This window comes from Bubalus bubalis, chromosome 19 (assembly GCF_019923935.1).
Source record: "Bubalus bubalis isolate 160015118507 breed Murrah chromosome 19, NDDB_SH_1, whole genome shotgun sequence".
NCBI classification, from domain to species: Eukaryota; Metazoa; Chordata; class Mammalia; order Artiodactyla; family Bovidae; genus Bubalus; species Bubalus bubalis.
Window position 1 is genome coordinate 36653044 of NC_059175.1, and position 27953 is coordinate 36680996.

A 27953-nucleotide genomic window follows, 5' to 3' on the forward strand; every position below is an offset into this window, starting at 1 on the left:
TTTGAATTACAGAAAAGTTTAATTTTCCGAGATCCATTTATATAAATCATCATTCTTTGGAAAATTTTATTATTATATTTATGTTATTGATGATAAAAATAAAGTCAAATATGCCTAAAAGCCTTCCAGCAAAAGCCTGTAAAATTCAGGGGTATATTGCCAGCTCAAGGCTATGATGAGTGGTAGAGTACTAAAGTTCCTCTTGGTCTGGAAAGTGCATGCTCTTTCTATTATGCCTTGCCAAAATTGACTAAAAGAATTTAATTGGTAAAGTGCATCATTACAAGCTGCAACCAAATTTTAAAAATAATTATAATTTACTGAATCCCACTGTCAAAATCATTTACTAGTAGCAATCTTCTTTCCCAAAGTATATTCCTGAGAACACTATGCCCAGAGCGTAACAGGTGTTGTTGGCTATAGGAGAGAGAGGGAGTTGTACCACTATGTCTAAAAAAATGCTGGTTTCTTTGTTAGTGATTTCTCAGGGTCTTTACCAGTATTTTTATCTGGAAAAGCCTGAAAGCTACAAAAACATTAAAAGTAGTACAATAAACATCCATATACCTTTTCCAATGACATTCATTTTGTCACATCTATATTCTCAATCTCTCTCTTTTCCATATATATATATATATACATTCATATATACACACACATACAAATATATACAAATACACTATTTCTGCTATACCATTTAAAAGTAAGTTGCATATCTCAAGACACAAGGCATCTAAATTCATCAGCTGGTATCTTCTAAGAACAAAGATATTCTTCTAAATAATCATGATTTTATGTAACATGAAGCAATAATATCATCTGTATCAGTTAACAACCAATATATAAGAAAACATTTTCAAAATTTAATGACTTAAAACAGCAGGCATACCAAGCAATATTGAGAAAAAAGAACAAGGTTGGAGGTATAAGTCTTCCAGACTTCAAACAATACTATAAAGCTGCAGTGTGGTACTGGCAGAAAACAGACATATAGATCGATGAAACTGAAGAGAGAGCCCAGAAATAAACTCATGCCTACAGTCAATTAATTGTCAACAAAGGAGGCAAGAATATACAATGGAGAAAAGACCATCTCTTCAGTAAGTGGTATTGGAAAAGCTGGGTAATTGCATATAAGTCAATGAAGTTATAATACTCACTCACACCATACACAAAAATAAACTCAAAATGGCTTAAAGACTTAAATATAAGACAGGACGCCATAAAACTCCTAAAAAGGAACATAGGCAAAACATTCTCTGACATAAATTGTACCACTGTTTTCTTAGGTCAGTCCAAGGCAAAAGAAGCAAAATCAGTAATAAATAAGTGGGACTTAATTAAACTTATATGCTTTTGCACAGCAAAGAAAACCATAAACAAAATGAAAAGACAACCTATAGACAGGAAGAAAATATTTGCAAATGATGGAACCAACAAGATCTTAATTTCTAAAACTTACAGAGTTCATACAGCTCAGTATTAAACAAACAAAAAACAAATCAAAAAGTGGTAGTAAACCTAAATGTAGACATTTCTCCAAAGAAGACATGCTATGCTATGCTATGCTAGGTCACTTCAGTTGTGTCCGACTCTGTGTGACTCCATAGACAGTAGCCCACCAGGCTCCCCCGTCCCTGGGATTCTCCAGGCAAGAACACTGGAGTGGGTTGCCATTTCCTTCTCCAATGCATGAAAGTGAAAAGTGAAAGTGAAGTCGCCCAGTCATGTTTGACTCTTAGCGACCCCATGGACTGCAGCCTACCAGGCTCCTCCATCCATGGGATTTTCCAGGCAAGAGTACTGGAGTGGGGTGCCACCGCCTTCTCCGAAAGAAGACATAGAGATGGCCAATAGGCACATGAAAAGATATTCACCATAGTTAATTATTCAGTTCAGTTCAGTTCAGTCACTCAGTCATGTCTGACTCTTTGCGACCCCATGAATCACAGCACGCCAGGCCTTCCTGTCCATCACCAACTCCCGGAGCCCACCCAAACCCATGTCTATCGAGTCGGTGATGCCATCCAACCATCTCATCCTCTGTCATCCCCTTCTCCTCTTGCCCCCAATCCCTCCCAGCATCAGAGTCTTTTCCAATGAGTCAACTCTTCGCATGAGGTGGCCAAAGTATTGGAGTTTCAGCTTCAGTATCAGTCCTTCCAATGAACACCCAGGACTGATCTCCTTTAGCATGGACTGGTTGGATCTCCTTGCAGTCCAAGGGACTCTCAAGAGTCTTCTCCAACACCACAGTTCAAAAGCATCAATTCTTCGACGCTCAGCTTTCTTTATAGTCCAACTCTCACATCCATACATGACTACTGGAAAAACCATACCCTTGACTAGATGAACCTTTGCTGGCAAAGTAATGTCTCTGCTTTTTAATATGCTGTCTACGTTGGTCATAACTTTCCTTTCAAGGAGTAAGCATCTTTTAATTTCATGGCTGCAATCACCATCTACAGTGATTTTGGAGCCCACAAAAATAAACTCAGCCACTGTTTCCACTGTTCCCCCATCTATTTGCCATGAAGTGATGGGACTGGATGCCATGATCTTAGTTTTCTGAATGTTAGAGAAACGCAAATCAAAACTACTATGAGATACTACCTCCTGTCGGTCAGAATAGACATCATCAATAAGTCTAAAAATAATAAATGCTGGAGATGGTGTGGAGAAAAGGAAACCCTCCTACACTGTTGGTAGGAATGTAAACTGGTGCAGTCACTATGGAAAACAACATGGATGTTCCTTAAAAAAACTAAAAATAGAGTCATCAAATGACCCAACAAACCCATTTCTGGAATAAATCCAAAGAAGACTCTAATTTGAAAAATTACATGTACTCCAATGTCACAGCAGCACTGTTTACAATAGTCAAGACATGGCAGCAACATAAGTACCCATTGATCTATGAATGGATAAAGAAGATATGGTATATATACACAATGGAATATGCTGCTGCTGCTGCTAAGTTGCTTCAGTCATGTCCGACTCTCTGTGACCCCATAGACGGCAGCCCACCAGGCTCCCCTGTCCCTGGGATTCTCCAGACAAGAACACTGGCGTGGGTTGCCATTTCCTTCTCCAATGCATGAAAGTGAAAAGTGAAAGTGAAGTCACTCAGTCATGTCCGACTCTTAGCAGCTCCATGGGCTGCAGCCTTCCAGGCTCCTCCATCCATGGGATTTTCCAGGCAAGAGTACTGGAGTGGGTTGCCATTGCCTTCTCTGCAATGGAATATGACTCAGCCATTTAAAAAGAACAAAATAATGCCATTTGCAGTATTAATAACATGGACAGATTTAGAGATTATCATACTAGGTCAAGTAAATCAAACAGAGAAAGACAAATATCATGTGATGTCCCTTACATGTGAAATCTAAAAATGATACAAATGAACTTATTTACAAAACAGAAAAAGGGACTTCCATGGTGGTCCAGTGGCTAAGACTCAGTGCTCCCAATGAAGGGGGCCCAGGTTCCATTCCTGATCAGGGAACTAGATCCCACATTCTGTGACTAAAGATCCCACTGAGGTGCAGCCTAATTTAGTAAATAAAATTTAAAAAAAAAAAACAGACTCACAGATGTGGAAAACAAAGGTATGGTTACCAAAGAGGAAAGGGGAGGATAAGGAGGGAAAAATTGAGAGTTTCGGATTAGCAGATACAAACTACTACATAAAAGAGAGATAAACAACAAGTTCCTACTATATAGCATAGGAAATCATATTTAATATCTTGTGATAAACTGTACCAGAAAAGAATCTGAAAAAGAGCATAAATATATATATATATACACACACACACACACATACATGTATAACTGAATCACTTTGATGTACATCAGAAACTAACACAACATTGTGTATCAACTGTATTTCAAAAAAAACAGATAAGCAGAGTTTCTGAAAGTTAAAGAAAAAGCAACAGCAGACATGTATGACTGTTTATGTGTCTACCAGTTAGGGGGGTGGTTCTGTCCAACCTGAGTTACCTCATATGTCTGTGATCAGTTCTGCTAATCTAGGTTGGGGGTCTCTCACAAATCTGGGGCTTGGCTGACTGTAAGCTGATCTAGGATAGCCTCAGCTGGGACACCTCAACTTGCCTCCACCAGATCCTTCATCCTCCAGTAGGGTAAGAGGTTGATCAGACAGCAATGCCATGGTTTCAGGCGAGTGCAAGTGTAAAGTACTCTTAAGAAGCCTATGCTCAGATATGGAGATAACAAGTCACAACAGATTTGAACAAATTCCTCTGTGATACAAACTCCTGAGTAAGCAATGGAAAACTTGCAAGGTGGAAGCATCTGATTCATTGCTGAGCTGCAACTTGCTTAATAAGAATTCTGTACACTTGCATCGCTTGTATTCTCACTCTGTACACTACTACAACTCCAATGATAAAATGCTCCCCTATCAGATTATATAAATTCACAAAGAGAAATGACTTCCTCTGGATAAGTAAAGCATTTTCATCTTCATTACCATCTGGTTTTTGTTAACATTTACTTCCAAGCATAATGTAGTAAGCTCTGCTTTATTGTCTGTGTTTCATTCCGGTAAACTTGGGAAAACCGAAAAGACTGGCATACTACTCTCTCTCTCTATTTCATTTCTAAATTGAAGTAATAATATGATCCCAGAACACGATCCTGGGATCATGTTTCACACTGAAACTCATAAAACTCAGAAGTAAAAGCACTAGCATTTCCAACTCACATTCAGAAGAAACATCCATAATTTAATTTGGTGTATGAGGCCAGAACAAAATACTGAGTGCCCCCTTGGAATAGTTTCTCAAAAATGCTGATGCCTCACTCCTACTGGATCTAAACATGTTTATAACTTGTGCTCCTTGTGTGAATGGCTGGGACTGGCTCGCCAGGGCTCCCCGTCCTCCTACACTGCTGACAGCCACAGCCTGGCAAACATTCACTGTGTGCCCACACTAAATACATAAAACTGTGACAACACACAGGTGCTGAGGTGGATAACTGTATCGAGAGGCTCTCTACACCATGGCTATACTATCCATAAAGGTATTCTCCCAGATGCCCAAAATGAGAAGGAAGGAGAAATAAAAGGTGAATGGGGAAAAGGGAGGAGAAGAGGATATTACTGATACGAGCTCAGTGAAGTCTGATGAAATGGTCCTAGTTTAAATCCTAAATAATCCTTAATGAAAGAGAGTGAAGCTTGAAAGATGTGCAGTTGATATTTTATCTCTTTGTCCTGCTCACAATATGGGGCTTCCCCAGTAGCTCAGAGGTAAAGAATCTGCTTGCAGTGTAGCAGAAGCAAGAGTCACAGGTTCACTCCCTGGGTCGGGAAGATCCCCTGAAGGAAAGCATGGCAACCCACTCTAGTATTCTTGCCAGGAAAATCCCACTGACAGAACAGCCTGGCGTTAAAACATTCCTATTGATTTTGACTTTCAATAATGTTATGGTACAGATCTCATACTCTTCAATGACTTGTCTTGTGACTACATTAAAATATTAGCCCATTACACCTTAGCCTCAACACCTTATATGGTGTAGAATCTGCCTTCCTCTCCAAACTCAATTCATATCATTCTCACCTTTCCTAACAACCAACAAAATGTCAGTCCAACCGGAGTTTCTGTCCCCCAAATATGCTGTATTACATTCTCTTCTTAAGGTCTTGAAATACGCTGCTATTTTGGGCTGGAAAGCTCTTTTCCTTCAGGATGCCTTATGTGCACGTTATCTCAACTAAAAAAATATCACCTCTTCCAAGGCTTTCTCCATGTATTTTACACCCTTCTATTCTCTATCCTTTTGCTTTAATTTTTATTCTTCACAGTTATTACTATGTAAAACAATATTAACTTACTAGCATATCTATACCGTGTCTACCTCCCAGCACTCACCTCCACCGAATGGAAGTCCTGTGAAGGCAGAGACCTGGGTCACACAGGGTCCCGGACACACAGTGCACATGCTACATTTGCTGACTGATTTAGGTATCTGGACTCATCTCCTGCAGCTTACTATCCTCAAACGCCAAGGAGAAGGCGCTCTAACTGAAAACCATCTGAATGTATTAGTGACAGGTTTCTCTAAAAAGTAGTAAAGAATCTGTATAATTGGAGGTCCCTAAGGGTAAAGCCCACTTATCCTTGTATACAGCTTTTTTGACAAAGAAAGCCCAATTTGTACAGTGTAAAAAGAAACTGGAGCACATTTTCAAATGTAAAATATACCGGTAAATCACTGACTTGGGCAGGGGACGAAAGAATTGTTCTTCCAACGAATGAGACAAACTACATTTTACACCCAGTATAATAATGTCATGCCCTAGAACTTTACCCAAACCATGTAGAGGATAAAACAAAGTTAAATAGGTTTCAGGTTTCTTTACACCCTATTCAAAATCATTTAAAGGTTTATTGTGAATTGCTGGCCTCAGAGAACATATATCATTCAAAGTTTCTCAAACTGTTTTGATCATGGATGTCTTTCTTCAGACGAGTAATTTATGTATACTCAAAATCCATTTGGGGAAAGCTTCTGTAGCCCTCATAAAAGTTACTGTGTTAGCAACTATTAGAGCCACCACTCAGCCTCAGCCTTAATAGTTCTGAGAACAAGATGTTTTCTGTGTTTCCAATGGCTTTTATTCAGCTCAAGTTTTTAACCAGAGTAGCTTAGATCTTCTGTGTTTTTTTATTTTCTTCCAACATTAACATAAATCTACATATTTTCTTTTCTTACTATACTGTATAAAGTCTCTAAATAGTTATAGGAATCTCTGTCTTGCTTCCTATTTAAATGCAAAGTGTACACCAATGTATAATAAAATATTTACTTTAAATTTTGGTAAACAGATTTTATCAGTCTTCAGTAATTTCTTCCTATTCCTAGAACTTTTACTGGCAAAGATTACTAAATCCTATCGAATCTCAATTTTATTATATAACAAAATCATATGATTCTTCATCTTTAATTTTTTAAATATTGAATTATATGGAAAATATCTTAATGGTAAAATTTCCTAATTGTAAAATATCCTTGGATTCCTAGGATAAACCTTACTGGGCCATGGAACACTATTAATTCAGATTAGCTGCTAAATTGATTTTCCTAAAGCTAAAGTAAAAAATATGACTATAAACACATATAATTTAAGTATTTGGAAAGATAGTAAGACAAAGATAAAAGAAAAAACTATATAATTCTATTTATCATAAATTTTAACCAAATATACTATCCTGTTTCAGTCATATTCTGTATAGTCTCAATTTTAGTTCCTTTTAGATCAACTTATTTTCTAAACTGCACAATGAATGCGAAATTATATCTTTTGTCTATTATTTTAAAGATTAACTCTAGGAAAGAAAATATCAAAGAATATGAATAGCAGTTGTGAAAGGCAATGAGGTAAATTACAAATATCAGAAAACAAAAGGATGAAAAACAAAATAACCTAAAAACAAAGACATTCTTTTTTATCTAAAATATAATAGTGTTTCACCTAAATAACACCATATAAATGTTTTTATTTTAAAGATTTTTTCACTGCAATTTTCTCTGTAGTATTACAAATAACTCATTCTTATAAATTACTCAATACTAAAAATGAACCATACAATATAACAATATAGGAAAAAGCTGTTCAAATATTCCCTGTAATTTTCTTGAATCCTAAGCCAACAAATATAATTCAAAAGAATCTTAATAACCATTTAATCAATTTTTTCAGTTATTACTACCAAAAAACCATCATTTAAGCAACAAATTTATAAAAGCTATTAGATTCAGATGGAAATCAGCCTTTACTATAAAAAGTAACAAACATTAGAGTCATTTGAGTCCACTTAATAGCATCAATCTGATCTACTGTGCTCCCTAATAAACTCTACTGGAATTCATATCAACTCTCATTTTCACAGCTTTCATAATTATTTAAGCAAACCTTGTATGTCAGCTGAATTCAAGGCAAAGTTGAGAACAAGAATATATAAACATAAGGATTCTTAATATCCTATCTCTTACTTTACTAGCAAAACTACTACAATACAAATGTTAAAGAAAATACTGAAATACAAAAATGTATCAGATGAATCATCAACAATACTCACGCATCATTTGAGCAAGTCATAAATTCTCCCTTTATTTTGGGATGCCATGACCCAGTATGAAGCATTGCTGTGTGACCCTTAAAAAAAAAATACAAAAAGGGGGGAAAATCCTTAAAAAATGTAAAAATAAACAAACCGACCAAAAGTTGACATATTGTGCTTAAAAGTAACACTTTTTAGTCCTCTCCAAGGCACACTATTTTAATTACAAACTGATATTATTTTCAGTTTTATTTCATAATATGCTTTGTTTATTTCATTTTGTTTATTTTAATTTTAATTCACCATGTAACCCCTTCTGCCCAGGATTCAGTACAGTGCTTATATATAACAGATGCTTAGAAAGAAAGGAAAGAGAGGGGAAAATGACAGCTTTTTTTTAGGAAAGAAGTAAAAAGAAAATTCACAACAAGAAAGACAATGGGAAAAAGTCAGTGGGAAAGAATTTAGGAGAATAGGAAGTATTAAAGGTAAACAAGACAAAAGCAAGAGGATGGGGATGGGGTGGGAAATTCCCACTTCTTTAAAATGTGTATGTGAGAAAAGAAAAGCATCTTTAAAATGATTCAGGAAGATTAGCCCTACTAAGCATGGAGCATGATATAAAAACACTGTAAATAAAACAATGTGATGTTGGTATAAAAACTGACATGCTTACAAAATCCATCACAGAATATATATTTCAAACACAAAACACACATACGTGCACTCACACATTTCCCTCCTAGGTAGCAAAGTTAGAGCAGTCTCATACAATAATTCAGGTTCAAATGGGGCAGAAACGAGCCTAATACTTTTTAGTGTAATAATTGCAAGGTCTCTTATTCTGAAAGGGTCCAAAACAAAGCTAAACTCAAATCAGTAAAATGTGCATATCTAAATGACTTAGAAGGAAAATAACTGTAGCTCTCTGGAAACACTGAACTGGAACTGGAGTACCCACACATGGGCCTGGAGATCATCTCTAGTTCAAGCCTCAATAGTATCTGGCCAACTCCTGACTTTCTGCTCATGTTAACAAGGTACAAATAGCGACCAGGGATCTGGATCTCGTCCTGCACTAGGAAAAAAAGGACTGAAGAAGTGCCTGGAGGGACTAGACAGAAAGTTTGAGATTCCACTTTCCCTTTCTGAGCTGAATATATATATAGTCAACTATCAGCTTTGACATTTCCATGTAAGAGGCATTTCAAACATAACAGATTCAACAAAGTAATCTTGATTCTTTTTTTTTTTTTTAATTTTAATTTTTTTTGTAGTGCAATTTATTTTATTTATTTTTTTTTACTTTATAATATAAAAAAACCTTTTTCTTTTATATTGGAGTAGAGCTGGTTAACAATGCTGTGATAGTTTCAGGTGAATAGGCAAGGGATCCAGCCATACATATACATATATCCATTCTCCCCTAAAATCCCCTTTCATCTAGGCTGTTACATAGCATTGAGCAGAGTCTTGATTCTTATTGCCCACTTCATTTGCAATAAACTTCTTTCCTAGTTGCTAAAGCTACAACCTTGGAAAGAAAATGTTAGTCACTCAGTCATGCCCGACTCTATGCCACCCCATGGACTGTAGTCCACCAGGTTCCTCTGTCTACAGAATTCCCCAGGCAAGAATACTGGAGAGGGTTGCCACTTCCTTCTCCAGAGGATCTTCCCAATCCAGGGATCAAACGCAGGTCTCCCACATTGCAAACAGATTCTTTACCATCTAAGCCACAAACTGGGAAGTAATCCTTAAATAGTCCAATAACCATAACCCCTAAACCCTCCTCTCTATATACACCCAGATCCAATCCACTAGCTAGTCCTGTCAGTTCAGCCCCAAACACATCTCAAATCTATCCACTTTTTTCCTTTTCCACTACTACAACTCTTATAATGAACCAATATGTCTCTACATCAGTTATTATGCAGTATGATAGACCTGTTACTAGTCTCTCTACTTTTACTCTTGTCTAATGTGCTCCACAAAACAATCAATATAGTCCTTTAAAAATATGATTTTTTAATGCTACTGCCTTTTTTTTTTTTTAAACTTTACAATATTGTATTAGTTTTGCCAAATATCGAAATGAATCTGCCACAGGTATACATGTGTTCCCCATCCTGAACTCTCCTCACTCCTCACTCCCCATACCATCCCTCTGGGTTGTCCCAGTGCACCAGCCCCAAGCATCCAGTATTGTGCATCGAACCTAGACTGGCAACTCGTTTCATACATGATATTATACATGTTTCAATGCCATTCTCCCAAATCTTCCCACCCTCTCTCTCTCCAACAGAGTCCATAAGACTGTTCTATACATCAGTGTCTCTTGCTGTCTCGTACACAGGGTTATTGTTACCATCTTTCTAAATTCCATATATATGCGTTAGTATACTGTATTGGTGTTTTTCTTTCTGGCTTACTTCACTCTGTATAATAGGCTGCAGTTTCATCCACCTCATTAGAACTGATTCAAATGTATTCTTTTTAATGGCTGAGTAATACTCCATTGTGTATATGTACCACAGCTTTCTTATCCATTCATCTGCTGATGGACATCTCGGTTGCTTCCACATCCTGGCTATTATAAACAGTGCTGTGATGAACATTGGGGTACACGTGTCTCTTTCCCTTCTGGTTTCCTCAGTGTGTATGCCCAGCAGTGGGATTGCTGGATCATAAGGCAGGTCTATTTCCAGTTTTTTAAGGAATCTCCACACTGTTCTCCATAGTGGCTGTACTAGTTTGCATTCCCACCAACAGTGTAAGAGGGTTCCCTTTTCTCCACACTCTCTCCAGCATTTACTGCTTGTAGACTTTTGGATCGCAGCCATTCTGACTGGTGTGAAATGGTACCTCATAGTGGTTTTGATTTGCATTTCTCTGATAATGAGTGATGTTGAGCATTTTTTCATGTGTTTGTTAGCCATCTGTATGTCTTCTTTGGAGAAATGTCTATTTAGTTCTTTGGCCCATTTTTTGATTGGGTCATTTATTTTTCTGGAGTTGAGCTGTAGGAGTTGCTTGTATATTTTTGAGATTAGTTGTTTGTCAGTTGCTTCATTTGTTATTATTTTCTCCCATTCTGAAGGCTGCCTTTTCACCTTGCTAATAGTTTCCTTTGATGTGCAGAAGCTTTTAAGTTTAATTAGGTCCCATTTGTTTATTTTTGCTTTTATTTCCAGTATTCTGGGAGGTGGGTCATAGAGGATCCTGCTGTGATATATGTCAGAGAGTGTTTTGCCTATGTTTTCCTCTAGGAGTTTTATAGTTTCTGGTCTTATGTTTAGATCTTTAATCCATTTTGAGTTTATTTTTGTGTATGGTAAAGTGTTCTAGTTTCATTCTTATACAAGTGGTTGACCAGATTTCCCAGCACCACTTGTTAAAGAGATTGTCTTTAATCCATTGTATATTCTTGCCTACTTTGTCAAAGACAAGGTGTCCATACGTGTGTGGATTTATCTCTGGGCTTTCTATTTTGTTCCATTGATCTATATTTCTGTCTTTGTGCCAGTACCATACTGTCTTGATAACTGTGGCTTTGTAGTAGAGCCTGAATTTCCTCTAAAGTCAGGAACAAGACAAGGGTGCCCACTTTCACCATTACTATTCAACATAGTTTTGGAAGTTTTGGCCACAGCAATCAGAGCAGAAAAAGAAATAAAAGGAATCCAAATTGGAAAAGAAGAAGTAAAACTCTCACTATTTGCAGATGACATGATCCTCTACATAGAAAACCCTGAAGACTCCACCAGAAAATTACTAGAACTAATCAATGATTATAGTAAAGTTGCAGGATATAAAATCAATACACAGAAATCCCTTGCATTCCTATACACTAATAATGAGAAAACAGAAAGAAAAATTAAGGAAACAATTCCATTCACCATTGCAACGGAAAGAATAAAATACTTAGGAATATATCTACCTAAAGAAACTAAAGACCTATATATAGAAAACCATAAAACACTGGTGAAAGAAATCAAAGAGGACACTAATAGATGGAGAAATATACCATGTTCATGGATTGGAAGAATCAATATAGTGAAAATGAGTATACTACCCAAAGCAATTTATAGATTCAATGCAATCCCTATCAAGCTACCAACAGTATTCTTCACAGAGCTAGAAAAAATAATTTCACAATTTGTATGGAAATACAAAAAACCTCGAATAGCCAAAGCTATCTTGAGAAAGAAGAATGGAACTGGAGGAATGCCACTGCTTTTTATCCTCCACTGGCTTTTCAACCTCTTTACATAGTGTACAAAAACTGACATTTTCCACCCCAGCTTTCTTTACAACTTCACTTACTTTGTGCTCCTTCTTGCCAGAACTCACTACACCTCACTGGTCTTTCATTTCCTCTGATACACGAAGCTCTTTCCCCACATCAGAGCCTTTAAACCTGCTTTTCTGTCCGCTAGAAAGCTCTTTTTCTGCTTCTATGTGACTGGCTTCTCCTCACTCTTTCAATCTCAGTTTACACGCCACTTATACAAGTAAGTACTGTCTGGCCCTCTAGCTAAGTGAATATGGCTCACTCCACTCTTCTCGACCAGAGTACCTGTCCATTTCCTTGATAACACTCACCATAATTTGTAATGCCATATCTATTAACTTCTTGATTCTTGACACTGTGTTAATGTTTTACATACTCAAAAAAATAAGGATGGATGAAATCTAAAACAAAATAAATAGAAACAACTGAACACCACTGCATTTCAAATGAATAACAAATACACTGAAAAGACCAAAAGAAGGTAATAACCCAAGAAACTATAAACCCTGTAGTGGGTTGAATGGTGCCCCCCAAAAAAATACATGTCTTCATCCTAATAGCTGGAATCTGTGAATGGACCTTATTTGGAAAAATAACATTTTCAGATATAAATAAGAATCTCTGGATTGTCTGGGTCAGCCCTAAATCTGGTAACAAGTATCCTCAAACATCCTTATAAGACACAGAAAGAAGAGAAGAAACAAAGAGGAGAAGATGGAAGCAGAGACTGTAGTTTCACAGCCACATGCCAAGGAATGCCTAGAGTCACCAGAGGCTAGAAAAGGCAAGAAACAATTCTCCCAAAGCCACTGGAGGGAACGTGGCCATCCAATACCTTGATTTCAGACTTCTGGCCTTCAAAATTTTGAAAGAACAAATTTCTACTGTTTTAAGTGAGCAACTGTGTGGTAATCTGTTACAGTAGTCCTTGCTGTTGTTGTTTTAGTTGTTAAGTCATGTCTGACTCTTTGTGATCCCATAGACTGTAACTTACCAGGCTCCTCTATCCATGGGATTTTCTAGGCAAGAATACTGGAATGGATTGTCATTTTCTTCTCTGGATGATCTTTCAAACCCAGGAATGGAACCAGGGTCTCCTGCACTGGCAGGCAGATTCTTTACCACTGAGCCACCAGGTGTGATCACAATGGTGTGATCACTCATCTAGAGCCAGACATCCTGGAATGCAAAGTCAAGTGGGTCTTAGGAAGCATCACTATTAACAAAGCTAGTGGAGATGACGGAATTCCAGTTGAGCTATTTCAAATCCTGAATGATGATGCTATGAAAGTGCTACACTCAACATGCCAGCAAATTTGGAAAACTCAGCAGTGGCCACAGGGCTGGAAAAGGTCAGTTTTCATTCCAATCCCAAAGAAAGGCAATGCCAAAGAATGTTCAAACTACCACACAATTGCACTCACCTCACATACTAGCAAAGAAATGCTCAAAATTCTTCAAGCAAGGCTTCAACAGTATGTGAATCATGAACTTCCAGATGTTCAAGCTGGATACAGAAAAGGCAGAGGAACCAGAGATCAAATTGCCAACATTCATTGAATTGTTGAAAAAGCAAGCGAGTTCCAGAAAAACATCTACTTCTGCTTCACTGACTACGCCAAAGCCTTTGACTGTGTGGGTCACAACAAACTGTGGAAAATTCTGAAAGGGATGGGAATACCAGACCACCTGACCTGCCTCCTGAGAAATCTGTATACAGGTCAAGAAGCAACAGTTAGAACTGGACATGAAACAACAGACTGGTTCCAAATCCAAAGGAGTACATCAAGGCCATATATTGTCACCCTGCTTATTTAACTTATATGCAGAGTACATCATGCAAAATGCCAGGCTGGATGAAGACAAGCTGGAATCAGGATTGCTGGGAGAAGTATCAATAACCTCAGATAAGCAGATGACACCACCCTTAAAAGTGGTGAAGAACTAAAGTGAAAGTGAAGAAGAACTAAAGAGCCTCTTAACGAAAGTAAAAGAGGAGAGTGAAAAAGCTGGCTTAAAACTCAATATTCAGAAAACTAAGATCATGGTATCTGGTCCCATCACTTCATGGCAAATAGATGGGAAAACAATGGAAACAGTGAGAAACTTTATTTTGGGGGGCTCCAAAATCACTACAGATGGTGACTGCAGCCATGAAATTAAAAGATGTTTGCTCCTTGGAAGAAAAATTATGACCAACCTAGACAGCATATTAAAAAGCAGAGACATTACTTTGCCAACAAAGGTCCGTCTAGTCAAAGCTATGGTTTTCCAGTAGTCATGTACGGATGAGAGAGTTGGACTATAAAGAAAGCTGAGTGCTGAAGAACTGCTTTTGAACTGTGGTGCTGGAGAAGACTCTTCAGAGTCCCTTGGAGTGCAAGGAGATCAAACCAGTAAATCCTAAAGGAAATCAGTCCTGAATATTCACTGGAAGGACTGATGCTGAATCTCCAATACTTTGGCCACCTGAAGCAAAGAACTGAGTCATTGGAAAAGACCAATGCTGGGAAAGATTGAATGCGGGAGGAGAAGCGGACGACAGAGGATTAGATGGTTGGATAGCATCACCAACTTGACGAACATGAGTTTGAGTCAGCTCCGGGAGTTGGTGATGGACAGAGAAGCCTGGCGTGCTGCAGTCCTTAGCGTCGCAAAGAGTCGGAAACAACTGAGTGACTGAACTGACTGAGCCACCAGGGAAGGCCTACAGTATTGCGGTGTACATGCATGCTAAGTCGCCTTCAGTCATGTCTGACTCTTCGCAACCAGATGGGCTGTAGCCTACCAGGCTCCTCTGTTCATGAGATTCTCCAGGTAAGAATATTGGAGTGGGTTGCCATGCCCTCCTTCAGGGAATCTTCCCAACCCAGGGATCGAATTCGTGTCTGCCTGCATCTCCTGCATTGCAGGTGGATTCTTTACTCACTGAGCCACCTGGGAAGCCCACAGCAGTCCTAGAAAACTACTAATACACACCCAGTCTCAAGACCAAAAGAACTGCAAATGAGTATTGCATTCCAGTTAATATATTTGTTCCTTTTTTGCAAATGGTATGCATTAACAATTCTAAAACTGCTTTCAATATAAATGAAGATTTAAGCAAATGAGGAAATATGTTGGAGATAATAGGAGTTGAGTTTCTAGCTGTTGGAGAAGGGAGTTACTAAAGTGTAAAAAGGGGAAGATTAGAATGAACTCTGTGGTGTTTGACTGAAACTGGGGATATCAATACAAACTCATGGTTTTTAACAGGTAGATGTAAATACAGGGGTAAATGTATATTTCTAAATTACTCTCTCGCTTTACATGCTGCAAATGTCTAGAAAAAATAACACCTCAGCAAACCTAGTGAAGAGATCCTGGTTGCCAAATTCATTCTCCCCTAAAGGAACCAGGGTCCTTGGAGAAATGATTCTTTCTGGGGCTGAGGTAGGAAAAGTACAAGATGAATACAGAATATTTGGTTATCTAAAAAAAATAAGAGAGTGTTGCAAACATGATTAGGATATGCTAAAAAGATAAAATGCAAATTGGAGGGGCCTTTCACAAGTTAAACCTGGGACAATTAGGGTATCAAAATAAATAATGAAAATAATGATTGTAAACCATTGTCTAAGAACCTTTGAAAGCATATTAATAAAGAAATAAATAAGAGAAAGTTCTTCCTTACAGAATGCTGATTAATAAATATAAGATAAATGATAGAAAAATTTTTGCACAATTTTGCAATCAGAGTAATATTCAGTAACTGATTCAAATAAAACCATCAATGGACTCTAAAACCAATGGAGGAAAGTCTGATAATGAACAGGATAATGCCGTGGTCTCAAGATTTCCCTGCAAATTACAGAGCAATTACAAAAAGGTAATAGCAACTTTGTACTAAAGAAATTTGGTAGGTATAAAGTACTTTCTGATATGAAGAAGCAAGGCGAGTAAAATATTATTTTGGGGTAAGTCCTTCTAGAAATTCATACCCTGACTCTAATTATGAGGAAAAACAGACAAAACTGAATTTTACATTTTACAAAATAACGTGGGTTGTAGTCTTCAAAAAAAATCAAAGTAAAAGAAGTTGGGGGGGTGGGGAGGTATAGGAACTACTCCCAATTAAAGGAGACAAAAGGCATGATGATCAAACTGGTGAGAAAATAATTATGAAGGAGATCATGGAGCTAACTGATGAAACTGTTGATTATGGATTAAATAACAGTATTTTATCAATATTAAATTCATGATTATGTAAGAAGATGAAACGTTATTAGGAAAACCAAACTAAAGAATTAAGAACAAAGGAGCATGATGTTTGCAACTTATTTTCAAAAGCTGGGTGAAATTAAACACACATACATAAAAATTATGTATGTGCGTATGCATATATGCCTGAGTGCCTGGGGGATGTATAAGTAGCGGGGAAGAAGGGAGAGAGAGGAGAAGGAGGGAGAGTGTTTGTGTTATTTTATGGGAGAAAGGAAGGAAGAGATGGGGGGATAAAGCAGTGGGACAAAATGTCAGCAATTGGTGATTCTGAAAAAAAGTATAAAGAAGCTCTGTGTACTATATTTTACAACTTTTCTGTAAATTTGAAATTACACCAAAATAAATACTTGAAAATATATATATGTTCTGGCTGCTCTCTGAAAAGTCTGTTGCAAAAACAAAAGAGGAATATTGGCTTCCCTGGCCCTACACCAGGGAAAGGCCAGTAACAAAGAGGCACCACGCCTCCTCCCTGGACCCCAGAGGAGCAGAGACAGCAGCCCCAGTGAGGTGGAACACTTGACGTTCCATGCCTCTACCAGGCTAACGTTAGCGACTAAGCTGATCCATCACCTAAGGCTTCTCGCCACACAGCAGCATTTGTAGGACAGTATTTCTGATAGTCTATGCTTTACATTGGGATTAATGCCAGCATGGAGTAGCAGCATTCCCTTTCCCACCAACTCACAGACGCAGCTGCTGTGTCCCACTGCTGTGTTCCCACTCCAGCTTTGCCTAGAGGCATACCCAGTTACAGGAACTACTACACAACATAAAAAGAGTAAGCTTCTGGTTTTCCAGCAAGAACATCAGAACAATAAACCTCTGACAACAGAGGGCAAAGAGGAAATTAAGGGCTTAAGAAGTAAGAAAGCTAGGACAAAAATATCATTTAAATCTGTATAAACAGTACTGAGCTCACTGCTGAGGTGAGCTCATATGTGTAATATGTGAAACCTGTAAGAAGTAACTTAAGAAAAGCACTGAGATCTCAAAACACCGCAGACAACCACCGAGGTTCCACATCATCTCCTGGGTAACATGCACACGAGACAAACCAGGCATAAAGACTTTGGAAATTAAACTTATATCGGAAGTAAAAACAGCTAACATAAGGCAGGTCAGGGCGTACAGTCTAAAACTAATCAGGTTGACTGTCAGCTAAAAAGAAACCACATATTCACATAAGCAAAAAAAAAGAAAACTTCTAGCATTCTCCAGAAGTTTTAGACAGGAGCCTGCATCTCATAACACAATATTCAAAGTGTCAAGAATACAATCCAAAATTAAACATACAAAAAATCAGGAAAACCTAACAAGCCCTCAAGGAGTAAGACACGCTAAGTCACTTCAGTCACGTCTGACTCTTTGATACCCTTTGGACTGTAGCCCTCCAGGCTCTTCTGTCCCTGGGGATCCTCCAGGCAAGAACACTGGCCTGGGCTGCCATGCCCGTTCCAGGGTATTTTCCCGACCCAGGGATCAAACCCATGTCACTTATGTCTCCTGAATTGGCTAGTTCTTTACCACTAGTGTCACCTGGGAAACCCCAGGAAATAAGATGAAATGTGCCAACCACAAGATGACCCAAAAGTCGGAATTCTCAGAAAAATACTTTAAATCAGTATTTATAATCATGATACAAAACGGGCAAGCAGACAATTTTGAAACAAAGACAAAGACAGACATGCTCAACAAAGAAAAACTAACTACTTTTTAAGAATGAAATTTGTACTGAAAAATACAATAATGGAAGTTTAAAATTCACTAGAAGGGCTCAACAGTAGAATGGATACATTATAGGATACATTAGAGTCAGTGAACTTGAAGACAGATAATTCAATCCAAACAATAGAAGAAAAAAAAAATAGGGAGAAAATGAGCAGAATCATAAAGATGTTTGAGACTATATCAAAAGATTTAGTATTCCTGTTATATAAGACTCATAGATGCAGCAAAATATTTGAAGAAATAATGGCTAAAAATTTCCAAAGTGTGGTGAAAAAGGTAACCATACAGATTTAAGAATCAAAGTGAAAGCCAAACAAAACAAACTAACAACAAAAATTTTTAATGAAAGACATTTTTAAAGTACTAAGAGAAAAACTGTTGTTATTGTTCAGTTGCCCAGTCATGTCCGACTCTTCACGACCCGGTGGACTGAAGCACGCCAGGCTTCCGTCTTTCACCATCTCCCGGAGCTTGCTCAACTAATGTTCATCGAGTTGGTGATGCCATCCAAACACCTTTCTGTCGTCCCCTTCTCCTCCTGCCTTCAATCTTTCCCAGCATTAGGGTATTTTCTAATAAGTCAAAGAAGCTCTTCACATCAGGTGGCCAAAGTATTACAGTTTCAGCTTCAGCATCAGTCCTTCCAATGAATAGTCAGGATTGATTTCCTTTAGGATGGACTGGTTGGATCTCTTTGCAGTCCAGGGGACTCTCAAGAGTCTTCTTTAACATCACAGTCCAAAAGCATCAATTCTTTGGCATTGAGCCTTCTTTATGGTCCAATTCTCATATCCATACATGACTACTAGAAAAACTATAGCTTTAACTAGACGGACATTTGTTGGCAAAGTAATGTCTCTGCTTTTTAATATGCTGTCTAGGTTGGTCATAAGTTTTCTTCCAAGGAGCAAGTGTCTGAATTTCATGGCTGCAGTCACCATCTGCAGCGATTTTGGAGCCCAAGAAAATAAAGTCTGTCACTGTTTCCATTGTTTCCCCACCCATTGCCATGAAATGATGGGACCGGATGCCATGATCTTAGTTTCCTGAATGTTGAGTTTTAAGCCAGCTTTTTCACTCTCCTCTTTCACTTTCATTAAGAGGCTCTTTAGTTCTTCTTCACTTTCTGCCATAAAGGTGGTGTCATCTGCATATCTGGGGTTATTGACAAGTTAAATGTACAGAAAATGTACTTTAGAAGCAAAGGTGAAATAGAGACATCCTACGATGAAAGAAAACCAAGAGAACTTGTCACCAGTAGACCTGCTTAAAAAGAAATGCTACAGGGGGCATTTCCTGGCAGCCCAGCAGTTAGGAGTTGGCACTTTCACTGCCAGAGGCCAGGTGTGATCCCTAGTCGGGGAAACGAGATCCCACAAGCCTCACAGCATGGCCAAACTGTTTTAATTCTTAAAAAAATAAAATGCTACCACAAAGTGAAAAACTGGTCATTTAATTCATTTGGAAACTTTTTAAAAGAATAAAAAATTTCAAGAATTATCTTATTATTTCAAGAATATTTTTACTATTATTTTATTCTTATTTTAATTCTTATTGTTTACTATTTCAAGAAATTTTAACTCAAGGATAATCATAAAAAGAAAGAACAAAGTTGGAAGACTCACACTTTTCCATTTTTCAAAATTAATTACATGTTAATGTTAGTAGCAGCTTTATTCATAAAGCTTTGTTGGCAAAACATGTTTTATCAATGGGACAGATGTTCAGTGAGAGGGAAAGAAGGAAGTAAAGAAAATGTTTCAAGAAGGAGAGAATAATCAACTGTGTCAAACACTGCTGAGAGTTACAGTGTTAGGAGAATTGAGAACTGACCACCAGTTATGAATCACATGATGGTGGGGTGGCATGAACAGATAAATGAGCTAGTGTTGAAGTGTGTGTTAGTCACTCACTGTCCGACTCTTTGCGAACCGATGGACTGTAGCCTGCCAGGCTCCCTGTCCATGGAATTCTTCAAGCAAGAATACTGGAGTGCATTGGCATTCCCTTCTCCAGAGGATCTTCCCAACCCAGGGGTGGAACACAGGTCTCCCACATTGCAGGTGGATTCTTTACCATCTGACCCTGTGCATCTAAGGTACTAAAAGATAGTAATTAAACTGCCTGATAATAGATTAAAATCTGTAGAATTGTCAGAGATCCTATTCATCTCTTTCCAAAACAGAAATTTGTCTGTCTTATTTAAGGGAAAAAAAAAAGAACTTCTAGTGCCAAGCAGTAAATAAGTGTCTGATCTAGTTAACCTCTGGCCCCAGAAAATAGCTCGTCATTTGCAACAAAAGGAACACCTCAATATTCATGAGACATGCCCTGCGTTCAGGGACTTCGATCCTAAACTGCCTTGGCTTCCTCAATCTTGCACACTACTTCACACTTTTATTCTCCCTCTCAGTGTAATTCAGCTCCACTTCCACTGACATCTCTTCCTAGACCCTTAATCTAATGTGTAGTGGGCTTACATCCCAGTCAGTTCCTAGTTTACCATCTTCTTCTACTCCCAGACTCAGGAGTCACTGCTTCTCAGCACAATGGGCATAACTCAGTCCAGTTCTTTTTTCTTTTTTTGCAGTATAGCTTTTGGAGGGTGGCTTTTTTTTTAATTGGAGGATAATTGCTTTGGTGTGGTAGTGTTCTCTGCTGTGGTGTTCTCTGCCATACATCAATGCCAATCAGCTATCTATCTCTCTATCTATATCTCCTCCAGTTTGGAATCTCACTTCCTATGCTTTGTCCTAACAGAAACCCAGCCTATGCAGGTCTTGAAGGCAGGCTCCAGAAGAGAGGTCTTTTACTGATACTTATTGATTAGAGTTGAAATAGCATCTAGAAATATAAAGTATACTTCTAACAGGACCAAAAGAAGATGATCCCTACTACAGAGGACATTCACATAAAACACAATCACCTTAGTTGTTGAGTACACAGAATATGAACACAAATAGTAAGCTAACTGAAGAAATACTAAAAGACTATGAATGCTGTTTCTTGTTTGTAAAGACAAGAGTATGACAAAGGCAATGGGAATGTTAAGTACCCTTGTGTTAAAACAGTGACCAAAATTAGTCATAATAGAAAATGAAGTTCAACTGAGGATTCTTAAATGAATCTAAACAGATTCAGTATCATGGCTCACATTAGTGGAAAAAAAATTTTAAGTGACACCTATTAAAGAACAGTCAGTGACTAAAACACTTTTTCATCAAATAAACTAGGTTTTCTCTCTTTCTCCTTTATCTAAACATAGGCACTCCTAGGGGGAAAAAATTTCCTTCCTTTATTTAACAGTCTGGAAAGAGCCTGGTAGAAAGAATGAAGCATCTATTTACTTCTCATAATCTGCTAGACTGTGCATACAGAGAGGACGTTATCAAGCCATGACCACTACTGGTTTCCTCTAACTCACATGCACTCATGCACTCCCGTGCACAGAGGTGTGCTGATCTACAGTTATCAATCCGTACCCCTGTGGCAGCCTCGTGACGAAAGCTGTGACCGCTGCCCCACCACCGTGCCATTTGCAGTCACTGAATGAGGTGAGGCTCTGTGACCCATCAAATGAAAAGTACCCATGTTTTTGGCATAGTGAGTTAACTAGCAGAGGCAACTCCTACGACAAGAGGAAATGCCTCAGGGAATATACTATCAGCTTTAATCCAAAAGTTCTTCTTAACTGGAGTCCATTCATGGCTTCAGGAATCTTCAAACTTCCTAAAATTGTCAACAAAATTTTGTGTCGGTATATTTTGCTGGAGAAAATGTTCATAGCCTAATTTTGGGGGTTGGCAACCTTCTTCTCTAATGGACTTGTTTTTCATTCACTCAGTCATACCCAACTCTTTGCGACCCCATGGCCTGCAACACACCAGCCTTCCCTGTTGTTCACCTTCTCCCAGAGCTTGCTCAAACTCATGTTCATTGAGTTGGTGATGCCATCCAACCATCTCGTCCTCTGTCATCCCCTTTTCCTCCTGCCTTCAATCTTTCCCAGCATCAGGGTCTTTTCTAATGAGTCGGCTCTTCGCATCAGGTGGCCGAAGTATTGGAGCTTCAGCTTCAACACTGTCTTTCCAATGAATATTCAAGATTGAAATCCTTTAGGATGGAATAGATAGTAACTATTTTAGGCTTTCTGGGTCACATGGTCTTTGAGGGAACTACTCAAACTCTACCACTGTAAGCACAAAAGCAATCACAGACAACAATAAATGAAGAGGCATGGCTGTGTTCCAGTAAAACTTTTATTTACAGAAACAGTGCAGGCTGGATTTGGACCACGGATTGCGGTCTGCCGAACCCTGTGTAATCCATCACACTCTTAGTCATTCCCTTCTATGAATCAAGGACTCTGAAATTCAAATCTTTCTAACTACTGAGCAATTTAAAAATACATTTGAAGATACCAAAGAGATAGATTCATTCTCCTTTGATCAGCTCAACTCCAATGACCTCGTCTATAACATACTGCAGTAGCTCCAACTATAGCTAACTCTGTCCACAGATGGTTCCTTTTCTGGAATCACGAATGTTCTTTTCAACATCCTGAATTTCCACCAATCACTCAACATAAACCTGAGTGTCCTTTTGCTGTACTTATAATGAACAACTTTTATTCTGGAATAAATCCCTCTTCCTCAGCATTGTATTCCCTTCAAACACCTCAGGCTCCTGAACAGACTCAAGAGGATCATAGCATGCGCACATACTAAGTCACTCAGTCATGTCCAGCTCTTTGTGACCCCATGGACTGCAACCCACCAGGCTCCTTTGCCCATGGAATTCTGCAGGCAAGAATACTGGAGTGGGTTTCCATTTCCTTCTCCAGGGGATCTTCCCTACCCAGGGATCGAACCTGGGTCTCCTGCATTGCAGGCAGATTCTTTACTGTCTGAGCCACCAGAGAAGCCTTAAAAAAAGGTTGTGTCCGACTCTTTGTGATCCCATGGACTATACAGTCCATGGAATTCTCCAGGCAAGAATACTGGAGTAGGTAGCCTTTTCCCTCTCCAGGGGATCTTCCCAACCCAGGGATTGAACCCAGGTCTCCTGCATTGCAGGCAGATTCTTTACCAGCTGAGCCACAAGGGAAGCCCAAGAATATCATATGAATATGCCAAAGACTCTCTCTTATAACTTAAGATTTTGTAACCCTGAATGCTCCCACAAGTCTTAACAATTTTTCTCTCACACTATCAATATCTATTCTAAGCCTCTACTATTCTACATAAGGTCTCACTCCAACATTTCCCAACACAAAACTAGGAAACGATTCAGTGGCTACATGGTGACACCTTCAACTTCTTATCTAAGGCCAACCACTTGTAATCGTACCTGCATATGAGCCCAATCGCATTCCTCTATTTCCAATGTAAATAAATTTCCTCCTCCCACTCAAAGCTAAGTCTTGCTCTTATGTTTGATCTCCCACTCTACCACCTCCTTGGGGACTTTCATTATTACCTAGTATGTTTGGTATTTGCAAGACTGTATTACTTTCCTATTTCTGTGTAACAAATTACCACAAATTTAGGGGCTTAAAACAACTCTTAGTTTATTAGCTAACAGTTTGGGAGGTCAGAAGGCCAGTCACAATCCAGAAGGTTGAATTTTCTGCTTGGGGTCTCAGAGACTGAAATCAGGATGTTCGGAGGGCCACATTCCTTTGTGGAAGCTCAAGGGAAACATTCATTTCCAAGCTCACTCAGGCTGCTGGCAGAACCCAACTTCCTGTGGTGGCAGGACTAAGATGCCTATTTCATTGCCTCTGTCATCTGGGAGCTGCTCACAGCATCTAGAAGCCATGTGCCTTCCTCGCTACATGGATTCCTCCACCTTCAAAGCCAACAAACGTGAAACTTCTCTTCTTGAACCTGAATTAGACAAAGCCACTCCCAAAAACCTTTGCAAAACAGTCCCTTCTTGACATATACACCCTACTATATATACAAGAGATTTACTAATAAGGACCTACTTATACAGCACAGGGAACTCCACTCAATACTCTGTAATGGACTATATGGGGAAAGAAACTAAAAGAGAGTTGGATACATGTATATGTATAACTGATTCACTTTGCTGTATACCTGAAACAGAACATTGTAAATCAACTCTACTCCAATAAAAATTTTTTAAAAAAACAATAGGGGGGTGGGAAATCCCTTCTTGATATATATCTCTTGCTGAAACAGCTAAGAAATAAAATCCTTAAGCTTCCTAGAAGTCAACTGGTTTGATTGTGAAAATAAAATCTGTGAGGCACATGCTTCATTTCTTGAAGGAGCCTTTAGTGTAACTGAATATTCTGACTTTTTGATCTTTCTGAAGTTTTAGCAAAAGGTTATACAGCACACCCTGGGCTTTTTATCTGTGTCACACTTTCAGAAGCAATTTCTTCACTTTAACATTCTTTGCCATATGGATAGACTCAAAATTCACTCAATCATCTAGTACTCGTTTCTGTTTAATAAGACTTTTCTCAATTTACATTTTGTTCTCATCTTTTACTATAAGTAGCAGGAAAAAACAAGGCAGTACTTTCAACATTTTGGCTGGAGATCTCCTTGGCTATAGCTATCTATCCAACTTCATCATTCAGGTTCTGCTTGCATATTCAAAGCCGGAAAAGAGAATCCCTCTCGAGTTAAATCCCTCAAATTTTAAAATCTTTTTTGCCAGGAAGAGATCAATCCCTTTTAAGGGCTCATCTGATTAGGCAGGATCCACTGAGGATAATCTTTCTTTCTTAAAGTTAACTGTGAAGACAAGATAATCTAATTGCAGAAGGATCTCATTATACTCATGGGTCACATCCACAATCAAGGAGAGGGGCAGGGAATCTTGGGTGCCACATCAGAAGTCTCCCTATAGGGACTATTATGTAGCAATTTTGAAATTACTTTCTATGTCCTATAGGAGGTTGTTGTTCAGTCACTAAGTCACGTCCAACTCTTTGAGACCCCATGGACTAGCAGCACGCCAGGCTTCCCTGTCCTTCACTATCTCCCAGAGTCTGCTCAAACTCATGTCCACTGTGTCGATCGATGACGCCATCCAACCATCTCCTCTGTCGCCTCCTCCTCCTCCTGCCCTCAATCTTTCCCAGCATCAGGATCTTTTCTAATGAGTCAGCTCTTCACATCAGGTGGCCAAAGAATCAGAGCTTCAGCTTCACCATCAGTCCTTCCAATGACTATTCACAGTTGATTTCCTTTAGGACTGACTGATTTGACCTCCTTCTTGTCCAAGGGACTCTCAAAAGTCTTCCCCAGCACCATAACTCAAAAGCATCAATTCTTCAGCACTCAGCATTCATTATGGTCTAACTCTCACATCTGTACATGCCTAGGAAAAACCATAGCTTTGACTATATGGACTTTGAACAAATGAGTAAATGCTGGTGATGCTAGAGGACAAGTTTTTCACTGGAGAAGTGAAATACAAATACTCAATGGGGAAAGGCTAGGAAGCTGGATTCAAATTGGGTGTATCACAGTGAACTCATGATTTTTTTAATACTTTTTGGTTGGTTGGTTTATCCCTCCAGCCCCAACTCTGTCTTCTGAAACAGTCTAGAAGATTGACACCTCAGCAACATGGAATAACAGACTGGTTCCAAATAGGAAAAGGAGTACGTCAAGGCTGTATATTGTCACCCTACTTATTTAACTTCTATGCAGAGTACATCATGAGAAACGCTGGACTGGAAGAAACACAGCTGGAATCAAGATTGCCAGGAGAAATATCAATAACCTCAGATATGCAGATGACACCACCCTTATGGCAGAAAGTGAAGAGGAACTCAAAACCCTCTTGATGATAGTGAAAGTGGAGAGTGAAAAAGTTGGCTTAAAGCTCAACATTCAGAAAACGAAGATCATGGCATCCGGTCCCATCACTTCATGGGAAATAGATGGGGAAACAGTGGAAACAGTGTCAGACTTTATTTTTGGGGGCTCCAAAATCACTGCAGATGGTGACTGCAGTCATGAAATTAAAAGACGCGTACTCCTTGGAAGGAAAGTTATGACCAACCTTAACAGCATATTCAAAAGCAGAGACATTACTTTGCCAACAAAGGTTCGTCTATCCAAGGCTATGGTTTTTCCAGTGGTCGTGAATGGATGTGAGAGTTGGACTGTGAAGAAGGCTGAGCGCCGAAGAATTGATGTTTTTGAACTGTGGTGTTGGAGAAGACTCTTGAGAGTCCCTTGGACTGCAAGGAGATCCAACCAGTCCATTCTGAAGGAGATCAGCCCTGGGATTTCTTTGGAAGGACTGATGCTAAAGCTGAAACTCCAGTACTTTGGCCACCTCATGCAAAGAGTTGACTCATTGGAAAAGACTCTGATGCTGGGAGGGATTGGGGGCAGGAGGAGAAGGGGACGACAGAGGATGAGATGGCTGGATGGCATCACTGACTCGATGGACGTGAGTCTGGGTAATCTCTGGGAGTTGGTGATGGACAGGGAGGCCTGGCGTGCTGCGATTCATGGGGTTGCAAAGAGTCGGACACAACTGAGTGACTGAACTGAACTGAACAATGAACATAAGCAGTGCCCTAGATCTTGATTTGTAAATAGAATTTTCAGTTCAAGAGAGCCATGGAATGCTAGAAAAATCGTAACAGAATAGTACAAGGTGAGCCAGGAACATTTTGTTGTGCCAGAACGTAAGAAAGTACCCCCGAAATGATGGGGATATGTCAAAAGGATAGAAACCAGTGTTATGGAGTTTCTATTAGAGAAAAAGCTCTGTAAATATTCAGAATTTGGAAAGAAACACAATGTATTTTAAATGAATTCATTTTTTAGAGTTATACTTGCAGTTAAAACCACCAGTTACAACTGCTTGAGGAAATAAAAATATACCTAAAATTCACAAGTTTATAATATTTTACTCCTAAGAAACAATATTTACCATTAAAAAGACATGACTACAATATTTCATTTCCAAATAATAAGGGCAATTTTTTGGAGAGGTTTTATATCAGAATAACTACATGTACTATTCAAACATAAACAGAGCATTTGAAAGTACCTTTTCTCCAAAATTCCTTATAAAACTTCTAATCTCCATAATTAAAGTACAATCGTAGAGAAATGGCCCAGTAAAATGTCCAAGTGTTATAGGGTCCCCTGAGCCTGTCCTCTCCCACTTTAGCCAAGTAATTATGAAATAAATGGCACAGAACCGTTTTAAATGGCTGAAGGTAAAGTATGGGTCTACGAGTTTAAAAGAATAGAGAAAAACATTCTCTGGGACTTCCCTGGTGGTCCAGTGGTTAAGACTCTGCACTTCCTCTGCAGAGGCCTGGGTTCAATCCCTAGTCAGAGAAGTAATATCCCACATGCTGTGGGGGGCCAAGAAAAAAGAAAAGAAAAACACTCTCCGACTGAAAGTAATATACTAAAATTCTGGTTTAGAATAAATGAGTTTAGATGACAATATATCTACAGTTTTTAAGGTATGCTTTTGAATGGTTTAAGGGTTGATTCTTGTTTATTCTTGTCCTACCTTCCTAGTGATTTAAACCTGAAGAAATAATGTCCCAT

The 27953-nt window shown here is 38.7% G+C and overlaps 1 protein-coding gene and 1 non-coding gene across 2 annotated transcripts in view; one reads left to right on the forward strand and one right to left on the reverse strand.

Moving 5' to 3' along the window:
- The window catches only part of WDR70 (WD repeat domain 70), a 277449-nt gene that overhangs the window by 165194 nt on the left and 84302 nt on the right, over positions 1 to 27953 (reverse strand). Inside the window, exon 9 of the mRNA XM_025270591.3 lies at positions 8115 to 8191. Coding sequence (XP_025126376.1) covers positions 8115 to 8191 — 77 coding nt within the window. The remainder of the gene's footprint in view (positions 1 to 8114; positions 8192 to 27953) is intronic.
- Positions 27665 to 27736, forward strand: TRNAG-UCC. The gene has a single exon. It is a non-coding gene; the product is annotated as a tRNA-Gly (tRNA).